Below are 15,307 nucleotides of genomic sequence, written 5' to 3' on the forward strand. Positions count from 1 at the left end.
TTAACATCTCGAAACTGATGTCATGCAGAGAATTCGTTCCAAGTGGATCGGCCTGGCGAACTCCACGTCTAGAATTCGTAAATTGCAATATGTACCGCAAGGTAATTAGTTTAAAGTTAACTTAGTGAATTTTTGTTATTTAATCGAATATGCATTTTATTTTTATGTTGAAGTGATATCCGCCTCTTCGAGTAGACCAGCTCATGAATTAGAATTGTGCTATCTGCCACAGCCAACCTTTACAAAATTTTTGAAAGTGTTTGCTAAAACACTGGGTATAACGCAAAAAAGGTAAGGCGTGCAGACACGGACACAAGAGAAGAGAAGTGGACAACACGAACGGCACATTGCGATTAAGTTTTCGCTAGTGAGCTGGCGAAAACGTAATCGCGATGTAGCCGGTCGTGTTGTCCACTTCTCTTCTCTTGTGTCGATGTCTGCACGCCTTACCTTTTTTGCACTATGAATCCTTACCAACTAGCTCAGCTTTCTGTCGTTCTAAGCTTCACTGGGTATATATGTTTGCCGGAATAGACTTGATGAACGCTTATTGTATGCAACAGCGCTACTTAAAGAAAGACAGAACTTAAGACACGCGACAGTGAAGACAGACAGACAGACAACGAACTTTATTAAGGTCCTGAGGAGCCAGCCATTGGAGCTCCAAAGAGCCCCAATGGCTGGCTAGCTGTTGGCTAATCCCATGTTGGAGCCGGGAAGCCATGGCTCTCTGCTCTCTCACGGGCCCTCTGAACAGCCTTCGACTGGTGTTCCTGTTGAGTGCTCGTGATGGCCTTCTCCAAGTGCACACGACAGTGCATGCGCCATTATTTAACCTCTGGTTTCTGCCCCCTAACCCTGCCGCCATGCACTATTATAGTTAACCACCACCATTACGAACTTTATGCTTCTGCGGTAATTCGCTATTGGAAGCGGAACGCGCTAACCACGAGGCACCAAAATCTTTCTCTTAAAAAGAGAAAAAAAATGACGGTGCACTGATGCTGTTGACAATGGCGATGGTAATGCGACTAGCATTCTTTCTCACGACCGGTGCGCAATTAGTGATTATACGTGGAGGATTCTTGTGACGGTAGAGTTACCCAGACAGAGACAGGGCTGTACGATATATTGAATTGCAGAATGTTTATGTACTTTTAAGCGGTTTGGTTGCATTTTATATATATTTATATAAATACAAATTTCGCCAGTACCCACATCACGATGACTGTCAGCGGTATTACGTTTCGCATTGAATCACCGTAGCGACACCACGTATTAACACGGTCGAAACGAGTTATGTATGAGACGGGTGCTGCCCCGGGACCTCTCACGCTTCTTTCTGGACACGCTGCGCCAACTAGTGGCGCTACGGAGAAGTCCGCGACTCGACTCCTTGACGAGAGGCGTTACGCACCGGTGCCTGCGAATGCCGAGTACGGTTCCCTCACTTACCGCGTACCCAATGGCACATACTCAGTGAAACAAGTTGCCAAGAGGTTCACTGAAGAGTGGAACATACCCAGCGCATTGATGGCGCAGTTCGTTAAAGCGTTGGCGTCAGAGAAGTTCATTGAAATGCGGCACATACACAGTGCATTTGTGGCGCAGCCTGCTAAAACTTTGGGTGGCTGTCATTGACGAATCCCTGTGACGTGGGTGCGATATCGCTCAAGATCGAGATATTCAGGAATCTTTTTCGTCATTGTAGAGTGGCACATTCCCAGAGGCACATACCTAGTTACCCAAGTTGGTGTCAAACGCTTTATTTAAAGAGCGGCAGACACCTTTATACTGGCACATACCAAACGACCCAAGCCGGCATCGAGGAGGTTTGTTGGAGGCTAGCACAGACCGAGTGGAACATACCCGGTGCTACGAGTTGGTGTCAGCGCTACATTGAACAGCAGTACCTATTCATTCCCGTATGTACAGTGAGCCACATCAGCGTGAAGGAGGTTCGTTGAAGAGTGACCACCCATTCAGTAGCCCGAGTTGGCCCGTAGCTTCGTTTCGAAGCCTGTTCGCTCATCAACGCAGGCCAATGCGCTGTGCATTCGACCATGGATTACGCAGTGGCCCAGGTAGACGGGAAAACGGGTAAAGACATACATTCATAGCCACCGGGAAGCGCGTGAAGCACCCTAACAACGTTAACGCATTCAAACAGCAATTGTGGAAACTACGGCCAGTTGTTGATGCGCCAAGGAAAATCAAGGAAGCGCCGGTTTTTTGTTAGTGGGATCATGCAATTACGGTCTTTCTACTTTTAGGGAGATGGATAGGTCCGCTTGTTATTGATAATTGGCGCTTTCTTTCTCTTTTTACGAACTGTCTCGTAAAATTATTCAATTTATGTTCCAGATTTTTCCTGATTACAGGAATTCGGCGGTCCCTAATAATGAAATGACATTAAAATAAATACGGTGTGTCCCACGTAGCTCGGGCCAAGCTAATTTTTAAAAATCGGCGCAGCTTCACTGTCTTAACGTCGCGAAGAGGGGTGAAACAGCGGAGCTGGTGGCTTCAACTTGGCTTTTACTTCGCGATGAGTCTCTTCATACTGTTGACGCGGCGCCGCCTCCCTCACTCAAAACTCGGGGTCTTCGGATCTTCGCCGACGCTTAGCCTCAGCTTCCCTTGCACGAAGCTCTGGGTCGGCACGTCGTCGATAGGCCCATGCTCGAGCAGCTTCCCGTCGTCTTTACTGCCGCGCCGCTTCTTTTTCAGGAGAAAGTTGCTTCTTCGTCCTCGCCATACTCGTCAACGAACGTCGGAATGCTCCGCGGAGGCAGTGCACGCTTTTATACTGCTCGGTAGACTTCACTGACTATTTTTGTTCTTTTGTAGACAAGCGTGGCACTCCATTAAGCCAGGTGCGCGGCGAGTCACGTGATGCGCTGCCAAGGCCACGGCGTAGCTGCGATCAAATGAAGGTCAAATTGCTGGCGACGGCGAAACTCAGCTTGACGTCATTAGCAAAGTTTTCGCTTTACAAAAACGTGCAACGAGATACGTAGATGTGATCAACGGCGTTTTGTTAGTGGTAGCCCGCGCATATACGGCCTTCCGAGAAAAAAATTACAATAAAAAACTAGACACATCCTTTAGAAGATCCTACAAGCTTTGGATAAGACTAGTACAATCCCCTACATGCAGTCTGTTCTATATCATAGTATACTGGTAAATTTCTTTCTTGACAACGCTTATTTATTTAGTGAAAATATTTACCTAAATAATTCATTACTTGCATAACAGCGAATACTTCAACACCTAACGAGCTGCTGCAGCGTGCGCGAGAAGAGCGGGCGCACGCTTGCTATGCATCTTCATTCACCTTTTGCGCCACAAGTTTGAAACACAGAAAAAGTAAATAGAAATGATGTTGCGAGCCAGAAATCTCTTATCATGATGTTTTCAAATGTGATGCAGAATGTCATGTCAAAATTTTCGCAATTAATGAAGTAATAATTATTTAAGCAACTAATTTCACTTAATAACTAAGCGTTGACAGCAAAGAATTTTACCAGTATGCGCGAGGAGAGCACTTAAAAAACGCCGTTGGTCACACCTTCCTATCGCGTTGCACTTTTTTGTTTAAGTAGCTTGGCCGGAGTTATCTGGGACGCAGTGTATATTGAAACCTTCATAAGCACGCTTACATGAGTAAATCTTTCGGTGACCTCTGTTGCTGTTTTAAATGATATAACTCATTCTGGTCGGAAACCAGAAAGGCAAACCGAACTCTGTTTTATTCTTGTGCTCTGCGCACGCTAACTTCGTAAGCAATTATGGCGTAAGTTTCATCTTTGTTTTTTCTCAAGCTTCGTGCTAACTATAACGATATCTCAAAGCGTGAATGTAAATATGACGCTAAAATAAGTCTATAGGTAAAAAGAACCTATAGTTGAAATTCGTTTTTTTTTTGTATGAAATATCTCGCTTCCTTCGGGCTACTACGTCCGAACATTTATATTATTTTGAGCCGCATGGTCGCTTCGTATGCACGGGTTTGTGGCGCTGTGCGGTACTTTCTTTCCAACTTATGTAAAAGTAATGTAATGTAAATTCCCCACCACAATGTTGATCAAGCGAGCCGGCCCTGAACTTTCTGACGGCGCCGACCAGGCATTTAACGCATAATCACTTACTGCCGTTATAACTTTTCTGTGAATGTCGTCAAAGTGTTTAAAATACGAAACATTCATTTCATATTGTTTTGGAGTCTTCGGGTAACGTTCTTCGTGGGCCTCCCGCACTTTATTTTCTTGAGTTCATTCTCATCCTCCTCGCTTGCACAGGTTGTGTTCCGGGCAACTTTACCAGCCAATACTTTGGTGGCGCTGAGCCTGGACAATGTGGCAGTGCGGCCGGAGCCGTGCGTCCACCCGTTAGAGTGTGACTTCACAGAAGGCCTGTGCGGATACGTGAACAGATTCGAAGGAGACTTCCGCTGGCTCATTGGTGCCGGTCGGCTCGAAAATCCTCAAATGCAGCCAAAGGCACCCATTCCTCAGGGTAAGTGCTGCAATGTCAGTAGAACCTGGATCAAGTCCATATTTGGTACTCAGAGCAGCAGCCTTTTTTTCAGTAGATATGTGGGCTGGCAGTAGAGATATGGCCTTCGTTGGCGTTAGGCAAGTTGACAAGGTCTTCGATCGTACCGCACATAGCGGACAGCTCAAATAATAATGCATCTGAAAAGTGGGTTACATAGCTGCGAATAGCCTGGGTCGCATTGCACGTCAGGCTTAAAATAGTTACTTGTTTTGCTGCTGGGCTATACGCCATGTTTGTCAAAATCACACAGCGTCTCACAGGAACGGTAGCCTCAATTGCTGGAAAAGATAGAACCCATCAACGGATCTTACTCGCCTTGTTAGTGGTAATTGTTGTATAATGACATGGCAAAATGTTGTCCGAAATCGTAGTTATGGTTAAATCACCATGTAAATAGAATAGCGATAACAACGCTGCTTATTTGTGAGCAGATTCATCTACTTCACATGTATCCACTTGTAAACATGACTTCCCACTGGGCATGACCCCAACAATGACCTTGCTTACCCGCACGGTGTCTTTTTCAAGCTCCCGTATTCTATTTCTCTTCGCTCCGACTCGTTCTCTGTTATCATTGCCCGAAAATCTCTGCTGCGGAGGAGCACGCGTGCACTCATCTCCACCGCATGTCTGCTGCTTTGCCCACGATCTTTCTAGGATGAACGAATTCTGTCGCCAGAGACATCCGGCTGGGGTGGCCCTTACACGAACTATGACTTGTTCTTCGGGTCAATCGTCAGAATCAGAATTTATTAATAAAGGTTGGGACATATTACAAGTATTTAGTATACAGAAGGAGGCCCCATAATCAATAGTCCATAGTCCAATAGTTCACAGTCATACGAAAACAACGTCCAGTGCCCTAATTGCTCCTGTGTTTGCAGCTCACGCCCGCCATCTATATTTGACGTGCCTTGGGACAATGGCACTCCGACGAACAAAACTTAGATATGTGAATTGAAAACTGATCAAACTGTAGGCTTTGAACGGGGGCTCATGGAGAACATACATTTCTTGATTCGCTTTTGCAGTAGGTGCATGAAACGGAGTTCCAAACTTATGGGTAATTCTATTATCACATTGTGCCACGTGGAAGCATAGGCAAATAAAAAGAAAAAAGAAAGCAGAATTGTTGGGCTGTGAGGCAAACGGCGCATTAAATAAAGTGGGAAGCGGCACCTTGTGCATTTTTGTCTTCTTCAGTACGTGGTGGGCCCTGGATGGGTAAGCATCGAAGGATCGCATCGTTGTTCTGAGTATTAAGGCCTTACTTTACCCGAGTCTTATTAGCAAATGTAGCAAAACCCTAACCACACCGATACGTGTGTCCGCCCCATGCTAAGTGCCACCAAATAGTGCAGGCTCTCAAGGACTGCGCGTCAAGAAGTCGGTAAGAATATTTTGTTCTATAGCCTGTAGCACGCCTGGAGATCCACGAGTGAAGCGAATGTCAGCTTGAAGGCCGGATGGTAACCGCATGCGCGAATACACAAAGAAAAAAGGAACGAAACTTGTGCTGCTGTGTCGTGTCTCTTGCGCTCTCTACACCGTGTGCCCCCTCTGTTAGCCAAGCCGTTAAAGAATGGAAGAAAGCAACATGACGCGAGATGCAATTTAATAATCACAGTCTTCGTTCGTCACAGGCCTTACGACCGAACACCGTAGGTATTATAGTATTATAGCTGTTTTTGATCTGTGTTTTGTTCTTTCTTTTTTTCTCATATCACCCTGTCGAAAGTTATCGGGGACACCCTATATACAAAGTATTTAATAACCTGATAGAGAACATATGGGAATAAACGTATGCGCCTGAAGCGGCAGGCACATACGATTACTGACCCGCACGTTCGTGTCGCCTGAAGCGGCAGGAATTTTACCGACAAAGGATGAGAGCACGTATGGAAGGTCATTCAGAATAGGTGGCTTGTGAAGTCGCAAATCTGCAAACGGTGACATTGACATTTCTACAACGCTGTCTAGATAACCTAATAACATGAATCTTGCGGCCGTCACGTGTTTATTGTGGGAATAGAGCCTGTGCTACAGAAGAGTGACGTTTACCAGCCAATAAATGCCGGACCACGAAAGGACAAGGAACTGACAGCCGTTATGTAATATGAAGATGTAGACCAGCAGTTACACCCAGATATTGGTAAAGTAGTTGAAATAGCACTACTTGAATAAATAGGCTAAAGCGTAAAAGTAGACGCACTTGGTTCGTACACAGTTTAACCTCGAAAACATTGTGACAATGAACCTGGTGTTCATAGCATAAGACTGTCCAACGCCAAGGCGCGCGACTAATTTCCACGTTATTCCCATGTAGAGTGAAAGCGTGGTTACACCGTGCGCTCCACAGAGGCCACCAATGTGCTATATAGTGATTGATCACTGCAAAACTGTAGAAGTGAAAGAAGCAATAATTAAAGAGAAAGTAAATAACAGCAAAATCTCAGATAAATGCACAGGAAGGTTGCTCAACCACCTTGCGTCTGATAGCTATAGTATTGCCCCAGACGACTTAAATGAGACTTTATCGTATAGGTGCCTACTCATCGTACGCTTACCTGGATCTGACGACGGGAACAGCAACGAACACCGCCACGGTCAAGTCGCATAAAGTTACAGTGGTTGGCCTACTGAGCCCTGTGTTCAACGTATTTGACAATCAAACCACTCTTGTCATCCAGTACTACCGAAACGGGCCAGGTGAGTGATGTATGTGTTCATTTATTGAGTACAGGAGATGTTTTATAACATGTGACATTGTTATTGTAAGCCACCTGCGTTAGAATAAAGCCTCTGCTTACCTTTCTGCCGAAGACTAGAATGGTTTAACGGTAGTGGTACACACAGCCATCCTGCCTAAAGCCTTGTATTATGAAAGTTGCGCGGATGCAAAAGAGAGAAAAAAAGATTGAGACGCTTTCAGCTGGCCCTCTTTAGGAACGTCGTTTTATCCTTCTTTCAATTCTTGCATTACAGCCAGAAATCACCCCTAAAGCATGTTGTGTTGGCATCTAAATTATAAACATATTGCAGTGACCTCTATAGACAGGCTTCTCAAAAAAATTCCAATGTCCCATCTTCCATGGAGGGCGTTCCGTAAGAAGTGAGACTATACACGTAAATCACTCAAATTTACTTGTCCATCTCCTTCGACATACGCAGATATTGTGACAGCAAACTTGTCCGTCTCCTGCTATGACGATGGAAAACCAGGAAAAGTTGAGACGCAGCTTTCCTTGGACATGGCTGAAGTATCTGAGTGGAGTACACTGAATGTGTCCCCGAAGCAAGGCGCCAACTGCCAACTGTCGGTGCAAGTCACACGCGGAGATGGCACTGACGGGGCAATGGCAATTGGTGCCATCCGAGTGCAGTCAGGTAAGACAGTTCAATGTTGGCATCCATTATCCACCACGCTTTCTCACTTTCCTATCATAGCTCACATTTAGGCAGCACGGTTTGTAAAACTAGCTGCCGTGGTGTGTCCGTCGCTGTAGATGAAAAGGAGTATGCTGGCTTAATTCGCAACTGCGGCAGCCAGATTTTGATGCGTCTGAATTGCAAGAACGCCCATGTACCGTCAGCCGAAAAAGTTTACGGACCACGGGAGCCCCGAAAACGTCCAATTTCTGAGCAGTCTGCAACAGTGGTCAATAAAACCGAACATCAAAATGTTGTTCACATATAATGGTAGAAGCTGTAAATGCTAATACTAGGCTGCGCGTTGTGAGGCTGCGCAGAAATTGCATGTTTTCTAAGATCCCGTGGTCCGTAAACATTTTTGATCGACTGTACATTGATTTAGGTGCTCGTTAAAGAAACTGCCGTGATCTAAATTCACCCGGTGCCCACCGCTATAGGTCGTCCCTTCTAACATACTGTGGATTTTCGGCTGATTAAGAATATAAATTTAGGCAACATTGAAAAATAAGCGTGTTTGGTAGTAAATTAGTGTACGAACACTTTTGCCTGAATCGTGAATCTAAAGCCTCATTTTCCAAGAATAAATACCCAGATACTGATATTGAAAGTTCCTATAGTGCTCATGGATTCATGGCGCCGATGTGCTTTCCTATGCTCCATAAACACGCCATCTAACGTCACGGTGTCACATCTTCTCCTAGAACATTGCGTGGTGAATAAGCACGTGCTCAAGTAGTAGTGCATATAGCGTCCGAAATTCTAATGCAATCTATTTTGAGCTATCTACATTAAAATAATTGCCGTTGCGTAAATGTCTTGCTCTATCGCAATGCCTTGAATTCTACTTGCAGTTGCAGCATTGCTTGTTGTTTCCTTTTGTCGAGTCTTATTAGGATTTGACAGTTAATGGTGCCTGTTAATAATAGAAATAATAATAATACACTGTTTTTCCATATTGCTGTTGATATTGATCAGTATAGTAAATAAAAACATTCCTGCGCATCGACGCCCACAACAGAAAAGCACACATAGACAGGACAGCGCCCGTCCGGACTATTTATATTATCGTCATTCTGTTCGCGCGAGGATTCTAATTACTGCCATGCACCAACTAACCCAGCAATGTGCTGGTCTTATTACTAATCACACTGCTTTCTTGTTTTTAGCCACCGTTCAAGAACCGGATACAGAATCAGCCAGTGAGTACGCTTTTTTATTTGATAGTAATCTTTGTTTCAAGCATTTCTGTAAGTTTACTTGCGTGAACGCGAGTTTAGAAAGTTGTCGGTGTTCATGTCGCTGTAAAGTGCACCCATTAGAAGCTCAAGCTACAGGATGACCTATAGTTAAAGTGTATATGTCATGGCGTCGTCCCTATCCCAGTGGTGGTGGCTACTTTATAAGTATATATTCCAGTCTCAGTAGAAAAAAGGTATTTGCAAATGCTATTTCGCAGATTCTAATATTTTGCCTTCCAGCAGAAAACACTACATTACACTTGCAGTGCTGCGGCCCCTAAAAAGTTTCATTCGAAATTTGTAGCGCCCGTAATCGTCGCCAATCGGCATTTATGAACACTAATTCATTTGATTTTATTCTCTTTCGCCAATTCAGATATTTATATCTTGACGAAGTATTCAGAAAGTGACAGGCGTTCCCCTTAATCCAGCAGTCTTGCCCACGCTGTAATTCAATTAATCAAAGTTAATAGCTACTTCGAAAAAATCAACTGACTTAAGCACCCACAAGCGTGTTACGATGCTATTATTTCAAAGTAAATAAAAAAACACTGTCTGAGGTCAGTGCACGTCCTTTGCGCTATACAACTCAAAATTATCCAGCGCATGCGGGAGGGTCAATTATTTTTTCTGATATTAACATTCTTTTTTTGTGCCTAGGAAAACTGTTGAGGGATATTTGTAGGGAGAGTCGAGGAATATATTATGGAATATTTCACACATTCTTCAGGATAGGATAGGAATAAACTTTATTTGTCTACCGGTTAAGGCTGTTGGTGCCCGGGGCTAGGCTGCCAGAGGTCCATCGCCGGAGAAAAATCGTTCGAGATCCTCGGCAATGGCCCTGGCCCGCTGGACGGCCCACTCCTGGTCCTTGGGAGACACATTCTTCAAGAACCATCGTTTAGGGCCACTTTTGTGGCAACTTGAGATAAGGTCGCCAAAATTGATTTGCAAGGTTTTATCACCCGTGCTTCTCGCTGCATACTGTTACAAACCACCATCTCATATGTTTTTGAAATGCGTATGCTCTAAAAAGTTGTCTTTAACTCGAAGGAAACGTCGACACGTGAAGTTCCAGTAAAAAAGGACTGGTCCTATTGGCGTACATTTCATTGTGTGTTTTTTGTGCTGTGAAGGATGGGTGCAATGTTTCAAGACTGCCTAAATATTGTAAATTTTGGTACTGTGGTAGCCAAAGGTACCCTGTCAAATTTTCGGCAAAACGAAACCCTCGTCTGTCAGCCAGGCAGCGGTAACCTGAGAGATTGCACATTTTAGACTGAACGTCATCAGGCCGTGAACAGTGTCAAGATGTAGTTGCTCGGTTTTAGTTTTGTTCTTCCAGCTATACTTCGCATAACTTGCAAATGCTTGCGCCTTTGCTTACTACCTCATTGCAAGTGACCGACTTAGGGCTGTCTTTCATGCAGCATCTCGCTTTAATCGAACCTAATCAGGGATGGTAATACACGTGGGCAGCTTGACATATTTGAGGGCTTTGTTTGCAACCTATTGTGAGCCATGTGACTCACCAGCGTCCTTAAATTGCAGATCATTGCACGTTTGAAGATGGAACCATGTGCGGCTGGAAAACAGACGGCGGCTCGCTGACGTGGACGCTCAACGAACCAGCAAAGAAAGTCCCCGACTACCCACGCTTCGACCGCACCCTTCGAGCTTACAAAGGTGACGGCCTCACTTGACTGATTATGCTCAGAACCTTGTGGATGTCACGAGCAATTATCTGAGCCCGGTTCACCTATATCAGCCTTATGTCTGCTGATTGTTTGTACAAGATAGTCAAAATAAGTGTAAGTTATGGGGCCTGAATAATGCTGAAGTTCTGGAAGAAGCTCTATTTTAGAACGAGCAATTGAACGTATTTTTTACAATAGATACCAGAGTCTTGTGGGACACGCATGCTGCGTGGTGAGCAGTTCATTGTAAGACCTTGTGCATGCACAATAATTGGGAGAATTTTTAATGGCGTTTTTCACTTGTTTGGTAAAACTGTAGGGATGCTTTTTTTAATCTGCGCTGTTAACCAGAATCTCTCTTGTTCTTTTCCTATGTGGTCTGACAAAGCCTTGCTTTGTACTGAGACGAAGTTCTTCTGATCGCATATTCTGGTGATAAGGCCACACTTTCTTGTCTGGTGTGTCCGACAATTTCGTATGGTGCCCGCTTTGAAATTTTAATGATATGCCACGGTCAACTTGCGTGATTTTTGACTTTGTTTGTCAATTTTGCTTTTTACCTTGATTTGATATTTCTTTAACTTCTGCAAATTTTAGTCGCGCAGGTTTATTGTATGCTTGCAGGATGAGTCACCCTATGTTCGTTATAATCTCAGGTTCAGATAATTTCATAAATAGCAACAACAGTTCACATATGAGCATACCATAATTTACTAGTGCGCCGCGCAAACCGACCACGATTTTTGAGATATGGCGACGCACACGTACTGCACTTGTAAATTGGTGCGAGGTAAGCCAAATACCTGATCAGCAAAAAGAAAATTTCACCGTGTCTTTTTCTGGTATAGATTTCGGGCAGTTAAAATCTCTGCTATGGTCTATTAAAACTAATAACCAAGGACAGCTGGAGCTAGATTTGGTCAACGAACCTTGATATTCTTGCTGGATTTTCTTCCTTTCGTACAACATATATTTACTTTGACAACGTGCATTTTAAATTTTTGTTTAATTATGTGGGAGAATTCGAGGTCCAATTTCATGTGTCGCGCGGGTTCTGTACAACAGCTCAAACTATGCAACTTAGGTAGCAAGGAAGTATTCTGGATAATAAAATGACCTTCAAGTTATTTGGCACGACGCAGACTCGCCTAAAAGCAGCAGTACAAACTTTAAAATCAAAATGTTGAAAGAAACCTTTAATACAATAGTGTGCACCACACATCGAATACTGAGTACTGAAAAACCTCAGAGCGCTTTCAAGCTGTCAAAGAACCATGGCCACCCTTGTACTGTTTTCCCATAGTCACAAGCCCATGTGTTTCGCACTTGCCGGCGTTGCACATTTTAGCGTAATGGTGTGGGTAAAGTAGAGCACTGCACGGACCGATTTTTTCAGCCCGGCCCAGGCCCGTATTTACGTTGGGCTGCCCACTCGAACCCGGCAAAACGTTTTATGGCGAGACCCGGGCCCGGCCCGGGCCAGCAAATAATCTACGTTACCCGCCCAGCCCGGCCCGGCTCGAAACTGGTCCGCACCCGGCCCGAGACCGAAAAAGATCCTCGAGCGGTATTAAAAAAATGAAATAAAGAAGAGAATGAAAATAATTTATTCTTAAGGCATAAATACATGTCATATGCAATTATGAACACCATTTGAGCGGTCTGAACGCAAATACCAGCGTGCGAAGTAGTGCGCATGACCCTGCCGAGCAGTATCGCCAGCAGTTTCCAACGGCGCTACCTTGATGCGGCCCAATGCACTTATATACCGCAGCGCCGCCACAGTATTTTTCCACGTCGGGCACCTCCCTGCAAATCATGCGCCGCCCCACTCGCTCGTGCCACTCAACCGTATTATAGTACACTATAGCCGAAGCGCAGCCACGACCGGTCATGAGAGCAGCGCATGGATGGAGTAAATGGAGAAAGAAAGCTTCTCGTTCCTCCATGGTGCAGCGTAATGCGCTGCTGCTATAGGCGGCTGGTTGAGAACATGCGGGCAATCATGGATGGACGCAGTGCCATATGTCAGCCGCGTGACGAATTACCTTATCTTACCAGTCATCGTTTTACCAATTCGCCTTTAAAGAATCAGCAGATCGCGAACGCGCTTGCATCACGCTGAAAGCAATAATTACATTGATTTAGGTAAGGAATACAATGGCATCCTTTGGTTTGAGGCGACTTTGGTCTTTCTGGACATTTACATTCTGTTGAAACAGCGCAAAATACGACGGAAGAAGAAAAGGGAAGTACAGAAGAGTTGCACTGCTAGCTTCCAGCTGCGCCGGGGCAACATGTTTTTCACAGTCGAGACGCGCGAGGATAACTCGCTGCAAGTTACATGCACACACATTCGAGTCCGGCCGGGGCCCGCGTCAAAATACCCGAGCCCGGCCCGGGTCAAAAAGCACATGCCATGCCCGAGCCCGGTCCGAGTGCGTAAAAACTGCCCTACCCGGTCCGGTACGGCCCGGCCCACGAGCCGGGCCCGGGCTTTTGGTTAAGCCCGAGCCCGTGCAGTGCTCTAGGCTAAAGTAGTTTCGTATTAAAATGAAAAGGATTACTTTCTGGCAGGTTTCACTGCATAAAACAGTTTTCCGTATTTTTATCTCTAACCGAATATTTTACACACACTCGTGAATATTATTACAGTAGATGTGCGGCAAATTTGATTTCGTTTTAACGTATCGTCCGTATCTCAATAGATCGTCTCCTTTAGTGACGGTTGGCTGAGAGGCCGTGAATGTTTTCCATTACCAATGACAAAATCTAAAGTTTGTCTTGTGACCTCCGGTTGATTACTACCTGTAGCTATAGTACCTCTTCATCTTAATTTTTCATGACAATATACCCTTTCCTTTCCTTTTCCACATCCCACAGCGCGGGCTACAGCCAACCGGGCTCAGTCGTGGTTAACTTCCCGGTCTTTCATTTGCCCTTCTCTCCCTCGCCCTTTGTAACAATTTATGACAAAAATGTGATCTGTGATGCTGATTGTATCGGCGTAAAAGCATTTACCTTCTGATTGACCTTGTTCAATGACAATGAGAGGATTGAATGCCTCCTCTTATTCGCTCTGCGCACTTGACGTTTGTGATGTGTTAAACGATTTATTGTGTAAACTTTTATCCTCCTATCTATTACTTCGCGAAGTCCTGTACTGCGAATGTTACATTTGAACGTAGAAAACATATACACACTTGCATGCATAAAGGCACAACGACCATGTGGAAGTGATTTTCCGCACTGGTTTATTTCAACCTTTCAAATTTACTCCGAGTGTACTCAATACGCCCGACAGCGTGCGCTACTAGAAAATGGAGGCTTCGCACTGGAATTGAATTGCACATTTTGTTTTCTTGCCCGGAACACTACTCTGTAACGCCAATATAAGTGTTTCCCGCAGCTCCTAATCATTTGTCTTCTTCGAAAGGAAAACGTATATTCGCAGCCAGTTTAACAAAGTAAACGTAAATTATTAGGGTACCGGTAAGTAGCATAAAGCAGCTGCCACATAGAATATACCCAAGAAATCAAGACAATAAAGCTAAGATTTGTTGAAAGTATAACGTTCGGTGCCAGTAACAGATAAAATAAAGATATTGTCTTGTCTCTCATATTTGTCATCCGTCATGACAAGAAAGACTCAAGAGAATTTATCTTGCTTTGACAGGTCGTTTCATCTTCGCGGAAAACAAGAATGTTTCGAAGGAGACGGCTGTTCTCAAGAGCCCCGTGTTGGATGTGAATGCTACCGGCGGGGCTTGCTTCAGCTTCTGGCACTTTGCCGTTCACCACAACTTCGGCAAGTGAGTAAATAATAGTGGATGCTCAGGATGTCTGTGCTGAAAAGCTGCATCAGTAATAGTGCAATATTACCAATAGTTTGAGGGCAGGTTTGCGCGTTGGTGTGTGTGCGGGAAATACTTGTAAAGACATTCAGTAAGCGGGAAATACTTGTCTCGCTAGTTCTAAGCTACAGATTCCAAAGATAACTTCTTAGAAGCCCGATGTGGGATATATTTGAAATAAAACAGCATCTAAAATCTGATAAAAATCAGAAAAACAAACATGGTAGCTTTCAGTGCAGCATATAAAGAAAACACTAGGGAACGAAAAAAAGCACGTACAACATCGAACGCTCAATCTGTGGTCCCCTGTGTTTGCGTTCACGTGTGTGTGTAGGCTGCGCTAAAGAATGCTATAGATTCGCGATTCAGACTAGAGCACTCTACGGGCCGAGTTTTTTCAGCCTGGGCCCGGACCGGGCCCGTTTTTACGTTGGGCTGCCCGCCCGAGCCCGACAAAAAGTTTTATGGCGAGACCCGGACCCGGCCCGGGCCCGGAAATAATCTACGTTACCCGCCCGGCCCG

The 15,307-nt window shown here is 44.8% G+C and overlaps 1 protein-coding gene across 1 annotated transcript in view; it reads left to right on the forward strand.

Moving 5' to 3' along the window:
- The window catches only part of LOC119448915 (MAM and LDL-receptor class A domain-containing protein 1-like), a 465,143-nt gene that overhangs the window by 127,378 nt on the left and 322,458 nt on the right, over nucleotides 1–15,307 (forward strand). The window contains exons 19-24 of the mRNA XM_049666559.1: nucleotides 4,302–4,518; nucleotides 7,105–7,269; nucleotides 7,732–7,947; nucleotides 9,159–9,191; nucleotides 10,785–10,919; nucleotides 14,607–14,742. Coding sequence (XP_049522516.1) covers nucleotides 4,302–4,518; nucleotides 7,105–7,269; nucleotides 7,732–7,947; nucleotides 9,159–9,191; nucleotides 10,785–10,919; nucleotides 14,607–14,742 — 902 coding nt within the window. The remainder of the gene's footprint in view (nucleotides 1–4,301; nucleotides 4,519–7,104; nucleotides 7,270–7,731; nucleotides 7,948–9,158; nucleotides 9,192–10,784; nucleotides 10,920–14,606; nucleotides 14,743–15,307) is intronic.

The sequence above is a fragment of the Dermacentor silvarum genome, chromosome 4, assembly GCF_013339745.2.
Source record: "Dermacentor silvarum isolate Dsil-2018 chromosome 4, BIME_Dsil_1.4, whole genome shotgun sequence".
Lineage (NCBI taxonomy): Eukaryota > Metazoa > Arthropoda > Arachnida > Ixodida > Ixodidae > Dermacentor > Dermacentor silvarum.